The sequence below is a fragment of the Brachycentrus maculatus genome, unplaced genomic scaffold (genome assembly GCF_059751285.1).
Source record: "Brachycentrus maculatus isolate JH-2025_06_01 unplaced genomic scaffold, ASM5975128v1 h1tg001423l, whole genome shotgun sequence".
Classification (NCBI taxonomy): Eukaryota; Metazoa; Arthropoda; class Insecta; order Trichoptera; family Brachycentridae; genus Brachycentrus; species Brachycentrus maculatus.
The window spans coordinates 53,386-71,980 of record NW_028282069.1 but is presented as its reverse complement, the minus strand read 5'-3'; the positions used below and the strand labels follow the sequence as shown (position 1 = coordinate 71,980).

General features: G+C 29.8%; 1 protein-coding gene across 1 annotated transcript in view; it reads left to right on the top strand.

Moving 5' to 3' along the window:
- Window positions 1-11,620, top strand: part of Syt7 (Synaptotagmin 7) — a 28,974-nt gene extending 17,354 nt beyond the window's left edge. Inside the window, exons 4-6 of the mRNA XM_088276452.1 lie at window positions 5,824-5,992; window positions 10,155-10,367; window positions 11,473-11,620. Of these exons, the coding sequence (XP_088132578.1) occupies window positions 5,824-5,992; window positions 10,155-10,367; window positions 11,473-11,573 (483 nt within the window). The 3' untranslated portion in view covers window positions 11,574-11,620. The remainder of the gene's footprint in view (window positions 1-5,823; window positions 5,993-10,154; window positions 10,368-11,472) is intronic.
- The last annotated feature ends 6,975 nt before the right edge of the window (window positions 11,621-18,595 follow it).

Sequence of the window (18,595 nt, the reverse complement as noted above, 5' to 3'; positions counted from 1 at the left end):
GGAAAAAATTCTCATGAAAGTCAGTTTCAGACATTTGCCAAGATCTGTTTAAATCTGAAACCAGCGAGATTTCAGAAAGCTCTCCCTGAAAATTGAAACAAAGCCTTGCAAATAATGGTAAATATAAAATAGATTAGGGAAATGTAAGGGATGTTTCAGTAATACAGGGGCGGGTGAAATATGTACGCACTTAGCGAATGCAGAGGGGAACTTTTATCGGTACCTTATTTAAAAGAGTAAAAAAATGTAGCGTTATTAGAAGCTATGTAGAAGAGCTGGTAGGCTTACGATCGGTGCAAAGCAGGGTGGATAATCCATATATTGTAAGTATCTCATCATGACATGAAGCATCTCAATATACATATATGTGTCGCCTACTTTCAAAATCCACCAGATCCAATTTTTTAAGATTTTAAAATAAACACTCTATCGGAATCCCAATTGTGGATTTTAAGTTTAAAATATTTGAATGAAAACCCTGGTAAAAAATACTTAAACACAGCGTTTTATTTCGAATTCCCCTATATTCATGAAACTTGCCTTCTGACCCATTTCGGCCAATCAGAGAGCGAGGATAAGTCCAAAATTAAGATGACGTCATTATCGGTTTGTGTTTCGTGTTTTTTTTTAAATACTGAAAAAAATCTAAATAAATGGGAAAATTCTCTATTTCATAATATTTTATGAAGAGATAGACAAATATTTTAAACATAAATGTTACTCAGAGAATTTAACATTTTTTCGATCTGGCGGATTTTGAAAGCAGGCGACACATATATATATCTTCTTCCTGGCTTCATCACAACTTATCGTCTTTGTAGACTGTTGGGTCAGGTCTCTTTGTCCTCAGGTTGTAGGTCGTTCTATCATATACAATGTCACCTAGGCCATGCCTTCGAATCATGTTATCTTTCTGTAGCATCCATGAATTTTTTGGTCTTCCTGTAGATGTCTTTCGAAGAAGATCTACAGCTATCACTTGGTTTACAATATGTCCAGGTTTTCTGCATCCTATGTACCCATACCTTTCCTCTACCTTACTATTGATGCCTGTTACAGCCAGGCTTCCATGAATGCGTGAACTCCAGCTGATCATCTAAAAATTTTCATTTCAGCAGTTTCTAGTAAACATTATTTTTTGTCATCTCAATATAGATGAAGAAAAACATGGATGCCTGCCCGTTTACAGGGCTTACGACCGTCATAGGCTAAATTAAGTAATCACTTTACACACGTTTAACATTCAACAATTCTGCCCATGATTGACAATTACGATACTTAAATTTTTGGAAATTATGTATATCGCTCACTCCTTTCAACAACGTCATATATCAAAAATCGTCAATTTTCAGTCGTAGGTACATGTTTTCGGAATGCCTAGAAAATGTACTATATCCCAGCAAATGTGTCATATTTTTAACTTAATATTTACCCGCTACAAGGCAGAATGTGTTGTTTTTGCATTTTGAAGAAAAAGTATTGTTTAATAATTTTTTTAAACATACTTAACATTTTTCAAATTGAGAAAAAACGTACAGGTTTTACCTTAAAAGATCTGTGATATTATTATTATATTTGGATTAATAAGTGGCTTGATTTTTGTTTATAAAACATTTTATTATATTTTTAAACTTTAAAACGAAATCCTGAAAAATCAAGTTTTTGATATCTGACGTTGTTGAAAGGAATGAGCGATATATGATCCAATTTCATAACATTGTACTTGAATCACTAGAATTTTCACAAGAACTTTCTTACTGAGCACTAACTCTTTCATTTGTTTGTAAGGTCCAAATCCTAGATTACAATTTGAACAAGTATTTGGACACACTCAAAATTTTGTATATATTTATATTTATCACCATGGGAATCGAACTCGCTAACTCTTACCCCAACACCTAACAACAAATCTTCAACCATTTTTTGTAAAAAAATGTTGGCTTTGTAATATTTTTTTCATTCGAAAGAAAGACATTTAAATAATCAATATTTATTTAATTTCACCATTTACATTTTCATTTTGATACCACCCTTTTCGCTCAGAGGTAGTATACTAATACAGTGCTCCCCAAACATTTTCTGTTCAAGGTACACCTGCCAAATCAAGAAATTTTAGAGTTACACCAAAGATAAAAACAAATTTCTTGGATGTTTTTCGCAGATACTTTGTGGCACATTACATAAACTTTATAAAATAAAACAACATTATTTTAACCACTTTTTATTGGTAATCCAACCGGTTTCGACAAGAACCTTGTCATCATCAGGGTTTATAAATCATATTTTTTATATCATATATTCATGTGGAAGTTTTTGGTAAAGGAAGGGTAATTCACTATAATTATTGCAGTGTTTTAGAATTAAGTACATAAACCCTGGTGATAACAAGGTTCTTGTCGAAACCGGTTGGATAAAGTGTACCAATAAAAAGTGGTTAAAACAATGTTGTTTTATTCTATAAACTTTATAAAAATAAAGTTTATTTAATATTGATTAATTATTAAAATTAATATCATGTGAAAACATATCGCTCACTCCTTTCAAGAACGTCATAAATCAAAAAACTTGATTATTCAGGAGAACGTTTTCAAAGTTTGAAAATATAATACAATGTATTTTATTAAAAATAAATATCAAGCCACTTATTAAACTTTTTACTGTGCAATAGACCTTTTTAAGTAACCTGGAGGTTTTTTTTTTCATTTGAAAAATATTTAGTATACTTAAAAAAATAATTAAACAATACCTTTTCTTCAAAATGCAAAAACGAAACTTTCTGCCCAGTGGCGGGTAAATATTAAGTTAAAAATATGCCGCATTAATTGGGATAACGTACATTTTCTGGGCATTCCGAAAACATGCATAACTGAAAATTAACGATTTTTGATTTATGACGTTCTTGAAAGGAGTGAGCGATACATTATACAAAATCTAAGCCTGCTTAACAGAGCCCAGTCGATAAAATTTTGGAACAATTGTTGATAAGGCTGCTCTCATCTCTTCGTTGATCGTCCACAGGCGTTCTGTTTTTTTAATAGCTGTTAGAGTCGAAAATCCCAAAATGGTAAAATAATTTTAATAGCACGCTTTGAAAGCAGTGGATATTCATTTTTACAATGACAGGTGCCGTGGCGTGGTTGATTAGACGCTCGACTGCGAAACTGGCGTCGCGGGTTCGATTCCCGCTAATTGCAAAATAAATTCAAGAAAGATTTATCTGCAATTGGTCTGGGTGTTTGTGATGTATATTTCACATTTACCTTCCCTATCCTTACTATGCTACCTGCAGACAAGCCTCTAATAGAGGCTTTGCGGGTTTTTCCTTTAAAAAAAATTAAAACATGCAGTTTAAAAAAAAAAATTAAACCCCTTATCCGCACTCCAATGGTACATAGGGCACTGCATTATATAAACGCAGTGTAATTTTGATTGATAACACACGAAGAAAAGGTAAGAAACCCTCCGCTTTAGGTACCAGTCCAGGTTCAAATTGAATAAATATTAGTGTGAAAAAATCACTTATATTTATTTAACTCCCCCTCGAAATCGAACCCGGAACCTCCAGAACGGCAGCCGAGCGTGCTGACCATTACACTACGGAGACGGACAAAATATCAGCTTTTAGCTCCATGAATTCTTCTTGCTTGTTTATTTTTTAGCGCCCCCCCCCCCACTAATCACCAAGGTACACCAGTGTCCCGCGGCACACAGTTTGCGAAACACTATACAAATACATATACCCAGATGAAAATAACTCATACACCCTGAACACTTTCCAGGGCTGGACATTTTGGTAACAATATTAAGGCTGTGCAATTCTAAAGCTGGAAGATTTATTACCCTGGCTTAAAAAGGCGGGGGGAGTTCATGATATAACTGTCACATTATACCCGTTTTTATTTTTCGTAAACCTTTCAAACTCGGAGCATTTCAGTATTAGGGAATTGAATAAATATACGCATACCACATATAGCTTGAAACATTTTATTTTGTATGAAATTTCACAAATGGAATGATAAAATAATGAATGCTTTATTTACAATATACAGTCATTGTGACGGGATTAACAAAATTATTGGTTTTGAAAGTGTGCTCACTCATAGGCCTATGGGAGGTCTTGGCTACATTTAGTCTACGTTCATCCTTCTTTTGCCAACTCCATGTTTCTCCAACTTCTATACAAAATGGTATTTATCATGCTGAACCCTCTTCTAGTAGGATGGAAGGCATGTTGACGACAGTCAGCAGTCCGGCTTTTCCTGAGGAGTGCAACGTGGTTTCCTCCCAGCAATGAGCAAATCCTGACAAGTTCCTGACTGGCCCACACTAGATTATCCCTCTTGTTCCCAATACAGCTTGAAATAAAGCATGTTTTCAGTTCGAATTTAAAAATCACAAAGGGATCTATAAATTTTGTACATAATAAGCAAGATTTATAGATCATTTGGTGATTTTTTTTATTCTAACTGGAATGGAAGGCCTGTTGAGGACAGTCAGCAGTCCGCTTCTCCTGAGGAGTTTTACGCAATTTCCTCACAGCAATGAGCAAATGCTGACAAGTGCCTGATTGGCCCACACGATTATCCCTCCTGTTCCCAATACAGATTAGAATAAATCATGTTTTCAGTTAGAATTTAAAAATCACTAAATAATTTATAAATCTTGTACATAATAAGCAAGCTAAATATTATATTATAATTAATACAACTTTCATCTAAAAAAAGTCTTTTTCACATTGTGGTGACTTAGGTAGGTCCTTAAACTAACATCAGACTTGCCAAGCAGCAAGGTATTAACGTGTACCAAGTTAAATTTTAATAAAAGCAATTGCCGAAATGTTCCCAACTGGTCCACACTAGATTATCCCGCGTGTTCCCAGCACAGGTAACAATAAAACATTTTTTTATAGAAAAACAATAATCTATAAACCTTATACATAATAAGCAAGATAAATATTAAAATAAATGCAACTCCCATCTAAAAAAATACTTACAACATTTTGAGTGTGTCCAAATACTTGTTCACACATACTAATATAATATACACATAGTTTCTGCTCAATAAAAAGCTTATTTTCATCTCACCAATAGATGTCTATAGTAAAGTTCTAGTGATTTAAGAACAATGTTTCAAAATTGGTTCATATATATATATATATATATATATATATATATATAGAACTTCCAAGAATTTGAGTAGTGTGGATGTGAATAAAAGGTAGAATTTGTGAATGTTGCACGTGTGTAAAATAATCACTTAAACCAGCTTATGACGGTCGTCAGCCCCGTAAATGCCCAGACTTCTATACACTTCTTCATATTTTATGAGATGTCAAAATATAAACATATATATATATATATATATATATATATATATATATATATATATATATATATATATATATATATATATATATATATATATATATATATATATATATATATATATATATATATATATATATATATATATATATATATATATATATATATATATATATATATATATATATATATATATATATATATATATATATATATATCGTAGTCGTAAAGGAGAAAGTGACCAACTACCAATACGTAAAATGTTCAGGAGGGCTATTTAAGCCACTTTTGTTTGGCAAGAAAATAAACATGAATACAGTTAGTCATTTCTAACAAGTCAACACATACTACTTCCAAGTTTACAATCCATTGGGTGTGTATGCATATATAAAAATATTCTTCACATTGTGGTAACTCAGGTAGGTCCCTAAACAGACAGCAGACTAGACGCAATACATTTAAGAGAATCAAGTAAAAATTTGTTCGTTTAAATTTTCAGGTGGATCTAAGTGAAAAGCCCTCCTTCTGGAAGGCACTGAAACCGCCAGCGAAGGACAAATGCGGCGAGCTGCTCACATCCTTGTGCTACCATCCCAGCAACAGCATCCTCACCCTCACGCTGCTCAAGGCGAGGAACCTCAAGGCCAAGGACATCAACGGGAAATCAGGTAGGATGCCTCTTCATCTTCTTTATCTAGACAGCTTGTCTCTGGTCAGCTTCATCTTCAAACTAGTTGTCTTTCCAATATTACTTTTTTTTTAAACTCTTATCCTTACCCGATGGTGTATAAGGCATTGTTTCGTATAAACGCAGTGTTATTATTATCGTTAACACATGAAGGAAAGGTAATCAGCCCTTCGCTTCTGGTACCAGTCAAGGGTAATATTGAAAAAATATTAGAGTGAAAAAAAACAGTTATATTTATTTAACACCCCTCTCCTGGGAAACGAACCCGGAACCTTCAGTACGCTGCTGTTGCAGCATGATGCCCAGCGTGCTGACCATAACACTACGGAAGCGGACAATTCAAGTATATCCTTTTTTTATTTCAAAAGCAACCTTTTTCATTTAAGTAGCTATCTTTTTCATTTCAAAGGCAACCTTTTTCTCTCTTGCCAGACTCTTGCCAGATATGTTCGCTCCTTAGAGTCGTGAGAAAATATCGTGATTCATATTTTGGTATTAAGTATCAGCATTTTTTTTTAAATGGGTATTTCAAAAAAGAATTGTTGAACATGCTGATTTCAACATTTTTATTTAAAAAAAATTTAAACATTTGATGCTCGTGTTTTATTATTCACCCTGTATCGAAATGGGCTTGGCACGTCGAATTTGATATTTATTGGAGTTATCAAAAATCAAAGGACATATGCGGCTTGTATAGGGTGGTTGAAAACTCAAAGCCATAAAATAGTATGTTTTAAAAAAACATATTTGATACATTTTAAAACATTATTTTTACAGAAAATGATTTCAGTCAATTTCTGTCAAATATTTTTTTTTATAATTTAAATTCTTTGAGCAGTCGTGCTCTTATTTGTGGTGAGAATTTTTTCTAAACGTATGCTTAAATTGCTGTTTCAAAAGATTATTTCCAAAAATGTAAAAGTACTTTTTTCAAAATCAAGATTATTTTTCTAAAATACAAAAGTTTTTAGTATTTTTTTCGATATTGGTGAAAATATATCAAGCTACTGAAATAAAAAGACATTTTTGAATAAACGTTATTGCGTATTTTAAAAATGTAATTCAGTTTAAGAGAGAAAAAAACAGGTTACTTACATTTGCAAGAATGTATAAACGTCGTGTAAAATTGTAAATGTATATAGTATTTTTCTGATGCATTTTTGATTTTGATATATCGCTCACTCCTTTCAAGAACGTCATATATCAAAAAACTTGATTTTTCAGGAGAACGTTTTTAAAGTTTAAAAATATAACACAATGTATTAAAAAATATATATCAAGGCACTTATTGAACTTTTCACTGTGCAACAGATCTTTTTAGGTAAAACCTGAAGGTTTTTTCTCCATTTGAAAAATATTCAGTTTATTTAAAAAAATAATTAAACAATACCTTTTCTTCAAAATGCAAAAACAACACTTTTTGCCCTGTAGCGGGTAAATATTAAGTTAAAAATATGCCTATTTTGCTGGGATATATTACTTTTTTGGGCATTCCGAAAACATGCATAGCTGAAAAATGACGATTTTTGATTTACGACGTTCTTGAAATGAGTGAGCGATATATATATATATATATATATATATATATATATATATATATATATATATATATATATATATATATATATATATATATATATATATATATATATATATATATATATATATATATATATATATATATATATATATATATATATATATATATATATATATATATATATATATATATATATATATATATATATATATATATATATATATATATATATATATATATATATATATATATATATATATATATATATATATATATATATATATATATATATATATATATATATATATATATATATATATATATATATATATATATAGCACCACTTCCTTCTTACACGTTTTTATATGGATCATACCCCTTACACTATGTCGCATACTATAACTCACAATAAACTAAATTAAAAATATTATTCCACCCTTTCATTACATTACACTAATTAAAAATTATACGCTACACCCGACAAAAGAGTTGTTCCCAAATGTGACCCACAACGTTCATGCATACAAATATGAAAAAATAGTAAATACAATGAGATAATTTAAGTGTAACGTGGATACTTTATAATTATTAAACTATTATTTCAAAAATAGAAAACACTTCAGAGTGAGTTTTATTTCATTACACACGACTAGTTTCGAAAACTACTGATGTTTCCATCAACAGGTGAATAGTAAAGTAGTTGAAAACATCTGTAGTTATTGAAGCTAGTCGTGTGTTAAGAAATACATTTTATGATGTGGTATTATACAAGTTTTTAATTTTAAAAAAATCATTCCATAACGTTAATGCCGAATCAATCATAATTTAGCTAGTGCGAAATTTCTAGTCTTAAATAGAATCAGTCTTGATAAAGAAGCGGTTAGCTTCGAACCGGTATTCATTATAATTAAGTTATAATAAAATATTTATAGTGATTTCAAAACAAAGTTACATTTTAATTATAGACAAATTACTTAGTAAATAACTTAAAAATGCCTTTGGCTCAGAAAAACCCACATTATTTTAAATTACAAATTTAAAATTACAGATTTAACATTTTTGAAAAAAAAATAAGTACAAATTTTAAATATCAATGTTAATAAATCTATATTTGCCACAACTCGCGATAACTTTTTGCCAGTAAATGTTTATTTCCTGGTTAGTTCCATTACCACCCCTAATGGAAGTGCACTCTATTTTGAATAAAGAATGTGGAACTTTAATAGCTTTCAGTACATAGTTCCACGTCGGGAAATGTCATTTAAATGGGACATTTACTGAAACGAGAAATATCCGTTTCAATGTAGGTACTTAGCATATAAATAAGCTGTTTTTAATTCTCTCTGGAGTATTTAAATTTCAAACATTAGGTTTATTCCAGTGTTTTCAAAATAGTGGTACGCATTTTCCCAGAGGTACTCCAACTTGCGTCAAATTTTGCAGCAATGTTTAGAAGCTACATGGTCCTAGACATACCGCTCGCTCCTTTCAACAACGTCATACATCAAACTTCGTCAATTTTCAGTTGTGAATGTTTTTGGAATGCCCAAAAAATGTACTATATCCCAGCAAAAGTGGCATATTTTTAACTTAATATTTACCCGCTACAGGGCAGAAAGTGTTGTTTTTGCATTTCGAAGAAAAGGTATTGTTTAATTATTTTTTTTTAAATACTTAATATTTTTCAAATATAGAAAAAACCTTCAGGTTTTACCTAATAAGATCTGTTACATGGTAAAAAGGTTAATAAGTGGTTTGATATTTATTTTTAATACATTTTATTATATCTTCCACCTTTAAAAACGATCTCCTAAAAAATCAAGTTTTTTGATATATGACGTTGTTGAAAGAAGTGAGCGATACGACAACTGATCATCAAAGAGACTTTCTCCTGTATGACGACGATATCTGTCTCAGACCAAATTTTACAGCAAAAAAACAAACTTGTGAAATTGAATAACTCATTTGTTCGATGTATTTTTATATGTACATATCTTAATAAAACTAAATGAGTATTGCAATTACAGCTACATCTTGTTGCCAGATTATGGAATACACTATTTTAGATATTTTGTGGAACAAACTTAGAAAATGAAAAAATTGACAGATGTACCCCTTTGCCATTACATTACCGAGTTCTTCAAAGTAAAAATGTTAAAGGATTTTTACAGTATTTTTTCAGGGCAATATTAAGCTCCGTAGTGTAATGGTCAGCACGCTCGGCTACTATACTGGAGGTCCGGGGTTCGATTCCTAGGGGGTGTCAAATAAATACTAGTGATTTTTTCACTGTAATATTTATTCAATATAACCCTGGACTGGTACCTGAAGCGTAGAGCTGATCACCTTTCCTTCATATGTTAATGATCAAGATAATACTACATTTATACGATGCAGTGCCTTATGCACCATAGGGTGCGGATAAGGGTTTGAATGAATGAAATATTAAGCTGGTAAGATATCAAATAGTCAATGATCACGTTTTTGTAAAAAAAATGCACTTGGTCACTTTCTCCTGTATGACTACGATATATCCCTTTCGCTTTACACTGCCAAACTATTATCCTGTGTTCAATTATTGATTGATTTTGGTCCATTACAGATCCCTACGTCAAGGTGTGGCTGCAGTTCGGGGACAAGAGGATAGAGAAGCGCAAGACGCCCATCTTCAAGTGCACTCTGAACCCCATCTTCAACGAGACCTTCTCCTTCAACGTGCCCTGGGAGAAGATCCGGGAGTGCTCCCTGGACGTGATGGTCATGGACTTCGACAACATCGGGAGGAACGAACTCATTGGCAGGATCCTTCTCGCAGGTGAGACAATTTACAGTAGAATCTCAACTATCCGACCTGAACCGGCCGCGGCAAGGTCGGATAACACGGAAAATGATAAAACGACATTTTGAGTGTGTCCAAATACTTGTTCACAAAATCTGGATTATCTCCAATTACAGAAGTTATTTTCATATTATTTTTTGACATCTAATCAAAGATGAAGAAGAATATGGAAGTCTGGGCATTTACGTCTCATCAATAGATGTCTCTAGTGAAGTTCTAGTGATTCAACAACATGGTTTCTAAATTGGTTCATGTATATAGAACTTCCAAGAATTTGAGTAGTGTGTTTGTCAATAATGGGTAGAATTGGTGAATGTTACACGTGTGTAAAGTGATCACTTAAACCAGCCTATGACGGTCGTCAGCCCCATAACTGCCCAGACCTCCATATTATTCTCCATCTTTTATGAGATGTCAAAAAATAATATAAAAACGACATTGAGAATGTGTTGATTTTATTTGCACATGGAAAACTTTTCAAATATCGTAATCGTACAGGAGAAAGTGACCAACTAATAAAACGTAAAATGTTCAGGAGGACCATTTAAGTCACTTTTGCTTGGCAAGAAAATAAACCATCAATGCAGTTAGTCATTTTTAACAAGTCAATAAATTATAAGTACTTCCAAGTTGAAAATCCTTTGGGATTTTTTCAGGGCAATATGAAGCTAGTAAGATATCAAATAGTCGATGATCACGTTTTTATAAAAAATGCACTTAGTCACTTCTCCTGTATGACTACGATATGTATATGTAACATAACTGAATGTAACAAACTGAAACATCAAAATGCATTTTATGCAAGCATCAAACATTTTAACCTAATATACACACAAAAAAAAGAAAGAAAAAAAGTGGAATAAAAACTATTTTACATTTTTTTATAGAATTAACTCTTGATCATTTACCCATTCCTTTATTTTGCCTTAGTTCCATATTTTATTTTTCCTCTTACGTCCATCGGTAACAAATTAAAAATGTTTGAAATGATATATTGAAGCGTTCTACTCCCATATTAATCGTTAATTCTTGGGACTGTCAAACCTTCGTTGTGAGTAAATTGTTTTCTTCATCTTTTCAGGTAAAAATGGTTCGGGAGCGTCCGAAACCAAGCATTGGCAGGATATGATCACAAAACCGCGACAGACCATCGTTCAGTGGCACAGGTTAAAACCGGAGTAATCTGACAGCTATCCTATCTACGGCGGCCATCTTGAATCGCACCTAGCGCCGCGGCGGAGTTTTGGGGAACTTTCTTCAAACAAGGAGTGATCTATCTAAGTTCTTAAATCTTTCACCTATTTTAGTCTTTACCTATGGTTTTTAACATCACCTTGGAGGTCATATTGGAGATTAATTTTTAGATTTTTTTCATTTATTGTAAAAACGCTCAATTTTTTTTCAAATAAATTAGCTGATTCACAAAAATTTCTATGTTTTTGTGTTCAAAGTGACCTTGTGTTCATTTACAAGCTTTTTTTATTAATTTCCAAATGTAATTACCTCCAAGATATTCAATATAAAAAATACTTAAATTTTAAATTATGTTTTAAATTTATATAACGTAATTCAGGCTTTTACTCGTGAATATCTATTAATATTCTTTTTTTGTATGAAATGTTTAAAAGAAATAAATTAACATCTCGCTTTACTATTTATATATATATATATATATATATATATATATATATATATATATATATATATATATATATATATATATATATATATATATATATATATATATATATATATATATATATATATATATATATATATATATATATATATATATATATATATATATATATATATATATATATATATATATATATACATACATACATACACGGTGTCACAAAATTCGTTGTTATTTTGTCTTTGCTGATATAAAAGATAGTTGATTTTTATAGTATTTTTTATTATTTTTAGTGCATTTTTTTGTTGGTATCTCAGATTCTTTCTTTATTTATTTATTTTATAAACCAAAACGATCTATGTGACACTTTTAAGAAAAGTATGACCTTAATTGCTAAACGATAAATAATAATGCATTGATGTTAGAAGTTTTAACTGGACTATATTTCTCGACAGCAAAAAATCATTTTACTCCATTTTGAAAAAAATATTTTATCTTAAATTAGATGGCTAGATGGATACTTGCTTAAACGAAATGGAGTTGATTTTTATAGAAAAATGTGTGTGCTTTCATGAGCTTTCAAATTTCAAAGGAAGCAGTATCAATGTTCTTAACTGTAAATTGTATATAATTTAACTTTATTACAGGGTGGCGCAAAATTTATCACCCTTTCAGAAGATGTTAAAATTTTTACAAATGGCGTTGTACGTCAATCATATTTGACATTTCGCTCACTACGTCAACAACGTCATATATAAAAAAACTTGATTTTACAGGTAAACGTTTTTAAAGTTTAAGAATATAATGAATTGTATTAAAAATAAATATCAGGCGACTTATTGAACGTTTTACTGTGCAACAGATCTTTTTAAGTAAAACCTGAAGGTTTTTTCTCCATTTGAAAAATATTTAGTATATTTACAAAAATAATTAAATAACACCTTCTCTTCAAAATGCAAAAACAACACTTTCTGCCCTGTAGCGGGTAAATATTAAGTTGAAAATATGCCGTACTTGCTGGGATAGGATACATTTTTTTGGCATTCCGAAAATATGCACAACTGAAAATTGACGATTTTTTTTATGTATATGACGTTGTTGAAAGGAGTGAGAGATTTGTAAACTAGACAGCTTGATAAGATGGACACAAATGTGTTTCAACACTGACGGATATCATATGTTTTACTTTACAGAAAAAATTATAAAAGTCCAAATTAAAATTTATATTATTAATAAAAACTATTTATTTTAGTTTTTTTTTAGTAAAAACATTATTCAGAAACAAAATTGGATGATTAATTTAGCGCCACTTTAAATTTATTCGTGTTTGGATAATGTGACTTTATTTACATTCGTGTGAAAAATACATTAAAAAATTAAATGTGAAAGTTTTTGACGAAGTTGTAAATTAACGGCATTTAAATATTTTTTTATTATTATTTATTTTCAATTTATTAAAACAATTTGGATGCTTATCATTCGATATGCTCCATCGAAAAAATAAGCCATAGTAATATAAAATAAAGTTAATTGTCAGACAATTTTGATAAGAATTGTGATCGATTCAAGAAAAAAAAAGAGAAAAGAATTGAATTGAATTTATTTTAATTCTTTAAATTTTAGTTTAAATTTTTACTGTTTATTTTTGAAACTCGTTTCGTCAAAATAATTTCAAAGATATTAATTGTAATATCCAGGGACTACCTGTATGAAATTATATTATTCGTTTAAAAAAACCTTATTGGTATTTTTAACAAGTGATTAAACAAAATTTAAAATAAAAAAAAAACTAAATTTGAAGACTAAATATTATCTGAATATCAAAATAAATCATATACCTAAAATGTATATATTTATTTTGTAAGCTTAGAGTGAAAATTTTTAAATGATAAATACGTTAAGGTCTATTTGATACTTAAAAAATTATTTACTTCTATATTTTCTAAAGCAAAAAAATTGTCCGCCTGCGTAGTGTAATGGTCAGCACGCTCGGCTACCGTTCTGGGGGTCCCGGGTTAGATTCCCAGGGAAGGTCAAATAAATATTAGTGATTTTGTCACTGTAATATTTATTCAATATTAACCTGGACTGGTACCTGAAGCGGAGGGCTGATCACCTTTCCTTCATGTGTAAACGATCAAGATAACACTGCGTTTATATGAAACAGTGCCCTATGCACCATTGGGGTGTGTATAAGGGATTTATTATTATTAAAAAAATTGCACTACATATTTTTGTTTCTTCTATTTTGCTATTATATATATTTTTTCTCATAAGAATTATTTTGATCAAAAATAAATTTTGTCTTAAAAAAACAATTAATCTTTCTTATTCAAATGCATTTAATAAATATTATTTTCTCTCAAAATATGTACCTAAATAGACCTTAGAATATTTAGTAACGTAGATAATTACTATTATTATTATAATATCAATTAAAAAACGTTTATTAGATCCGTTAACGTAATCACTAAGAAAATAAGAATCAAAAAACGTATAAGAATGATATACCTTCTAATTTTTTTTTTTAGAAAGAAAATATATTTTAATTTTTTGTTTTGTTTAAATATGTAGGTATTTATTACGAAATCAATGCTAGATGTATAGTACTTTTTTAGTAATTAAAATAAAACATTTTTGTTTGGCACTGCGAATATTTTTGAAAAATCTCAAAACGCAGGAAAAATCGGTTTATTATGTCCCCTACACCTTTTTTAAGAATAATTTCAAATAAGCTTAGTGCTAAATTTAAAAAAATGTGCTTTCATTTAATTTTTCCATAAATTATTATTATTACACTTACATAAATAATACATATTTTTATTGAAAAAGTATATATTTTTCATTGCGAAACATAATTATCGTAGCTTGTCTCTACATACGATAACAATTTCTTTCTAAATACCTTGTACGTATATTTATTCAACATATTTTATAACTATGTAAATCTTCCTTCAAATTAATATTTTTAATAATTCTACCTCTATATATTAGTATGCTTTAGGTATATGATTTAAAATCATATATACAGTGGATCCTCTGATAACGAGCACCTCTTGTTACGAGTAATTCGCTTAAGTAGCACAAAAAAATATGAAGTTGATCAGTTAACGAGCGGCATTTCGCACAGCGAGCTACAAAGGAAGGACAAGTCCATCTTTCACTGATTAGTATTCTTGTGAGCTGGGACTTCTGCGACAGTCAAAACAAAAAGTTTCGCTTAACGAGTAAGATTCTGGAACGAATCACGCTCGTCGTGGGAGGTTCCACTGCATATAAATGTATATATAAATGTCAAATTTTTCCAAGCACAGTACTGTAAATTATGTTCAAAAATCAAATAATTTTGTGCGTTTTTCAACATCTATTTTCACTTTCACAAAATTCCATTTTTTCCCGAATTTCAACTCTTCAAAATTACAAAAAATGAAATTTTTAGACTGAATGAATAAAAAAACTTTTGACAACATATCTTCAACATTGAAAAGTGTTTTTGAAAAAATTTACTATTTTTTTTTAAAGATAAAAATGTTTTGATTTATAACTTGAACTTTCGCGTGTTATCGCGATTTTAATTTAGTGATATAAAATTTTAACCTGCTTTTAATCTTGAACAGATTTTAACCCAGTTATACAGATCGATGTGTATATATTTATATTAAATTAAGTATTGTTAGAGAAAAAATTAAAAAGTGTTAAAATATTAAATAATTCTACTGAGCAATTGCTATCTTGACAATTATGTATCTATAGGATTATTCTTATTTTTTGTATAAGTATTTTATATGTGTGCGTATGGTGTGAATTTCGGCATTTCTCATGGAATACATTCTTGTAACATATATTTCTAAAGTCTTATTTACACTGAAATTTAAATATTGAAAAAATTTATTAATTTAATAAACCGTTTATTCCAACCCTGTATTTAACTAGTGCTTTTCCTATGGGTACTTTATAATGATGATTTACTTATAAAGTTTAAGACTTATATAAGAGCACTTTTAGAGTTTATGTAAACACGACTAAAAAACTAGATTTTTCAGAAAATCGTTTTTAAAGTTTAAGAATACAATGAAATGTATTAAAAATAAATATCAAGCCACTTATTGAATTTTTTACTGTCCAACAGATCTTTTTAGGTAAAACCTGAAGGTTTTTTCTATATTTGAAAAATATTAAGTATATTTAAAAAATAATTAAACAGTACCTTTTCTTCAAAATGCAAAAACACACTTTCTGCCCAGTAGCGGGTAAATATTAAGTTAAAAATATGCCGCTTTTAGTGGGATATAGTACATTTTCTGGGCATTCCGAAAACATGCACAACTAAAATGACATTGTTGAAAGGAGCGAGCGATATGTTCCCATCAACAGGTGAATATTTTCCGTGAAAAAAAAATATGTTATAAATATCCATGTGACAGTTTTCTACATTTCCACGTTAAAATTATTTAAACACATACATGATTTACAAACATTGCAGAAAAGTCTATGTGGTTTGGATGTGTTCGACTTTGAACAAGAAGTTTAAAAAAAAAGCATCCACGATGGTTTTTTTTAAATATAGAATGGCGTTGCACATGAAATACATGGCTTTTGCCTATGTCAAGTTTATTGAATATTGTTTTTAATTATAAAATATGATAGACTTATTATCAAACTATAAATTTATTCCATTCTATTTAAAAAAAAAACAACTAAAAGTCTGTACATAATTGGGTTCCCATTCACGATGGTCTTGCTGTTAAAAATGTCTACATACCAGAGAGAATTAATATTCACAGAAAACATTTTAGAAACTGGGATGTTTTCTATGAATTTGTCAATAAGTGGTTATGTGTTTTGCCTATTTTTTAAATTCCATTCACTGTTCGTTTTTAAATCTTGGTGTAAATGAGACTACTCGCATCTTGCTTACTTTGTTTCTTGTCAAAAAGAGAGAATGATGGTCGCTTTAGTGCCTATGATGTTATATATATATATATATGCATGTGCCACAGAAATATTTTAGAAATATCTACTATAACTGGTAACAAAAAGTGTTTCTAAGGAAGGTGATAGATTTTTATTCAACTCTCTCTTTTTTCATGTATTTGTGTACTCTGTATTCTTTCATCATTTATCATAGCACTGGTGTGTGATTGGTTTTATAACATACTTTCGTAACAGCAGATATGGTCACTCGTTAGCATATTAGGCTATCAATTTTGCAAATTATCGAATCCATCAGGCAAAATTTAATCGAAGGTTACCTTTGTATTATATTAAAATAAATAATTTTTAATTATCTTTTTAAAATAACGTAAATGGTATCTGTTAGGGTATGCGCGGTAATCATTTTAATCTCTGCTGTCAAGTTCCTGATTGCCCACACTAAATTATCCCTCCTGTTCCCAACACAGATTCAAATAAAAACATATTGAATTAGTTAGAAGAAACAAAAATTCACTAAATGATCTATAAACTTTGTAAGTAAATAATAAATGCAGATCCCATCTAAAAAAATATTTTATATCTCTGCCGAGAAGTTCTTGATTGACACACAATAGATTATTTCTCCTGTTCCCAACACAGATTGAAATAAAAACATATTTTTTTAAGTTAGAAGAAACAAAAATACACTTAATGATCTTTAAAGCCTGTTAAAAAATAAATGCAACTCCCTAAACTAAAAAAAATCTTCTCGCTGAAATAATTTTATCAGTAAAAACAAACAGCAAATGTACATAAAAAAGTGACAAAATATTAAAATTTTGACATATTCTTAATATTATAAAAATTAATTGAAAATAACTCCTGATCGGAGAAACCCAGATTTGTGAACAAGGATTCGGACACACTAAAAAACGTCCCTTATCACTCATCGTTCGCTTTGTGTAATACCACTTAAAACTACTTCACGACTACCGAGCTCGGAACATTCATTCCATCATCATTTGAATTGTAGACTTGTTATGTTTTTAAGTGATATTACACAAAATGAACTCTTTGTAATACCACTTAATCTTAACTTATATGTTTTACCACTTGAATCATTTAAAAACACTACCTCCGGTTTCTGAATAACTATTCCATCTTTAGTAGAACTATAGACTGGTAGTATTTTTAAGTGGTATTACAGAAAGTGAAGGATGAATGATAAGGAGAGTGTTACGTTAGCAAATTACCATACCACAAAGTTAACAATGCCAAAATACACTTTAAGACGTTGTAAAATAATTTATTTAAAAAAAATTAAGGAGACAATCATTTTTTAAAGATGGTGGACCCATTATTTATTTTTTTCACTGACTTTAAGTGATTTCACTGTATAAATGCGAGTGACCCTCATCATAACATCGCTGTACTACATTAAATTACTATCATATGTAGAATATTTAGTGTAATCTGTTCAGTTACACATTTAAAAAGAGTATTTTATACACACTGTGTTCACGTGGAACCTCACGCACGAACAATTCGGACGGACTACAAAAAACACAATTGTATTGTATAGTATTTTAAAGTTTTCGAGTGTGAGAAACACGTGTTTCACTAAAATGGGTAGATCTACTGCAATTCGCTA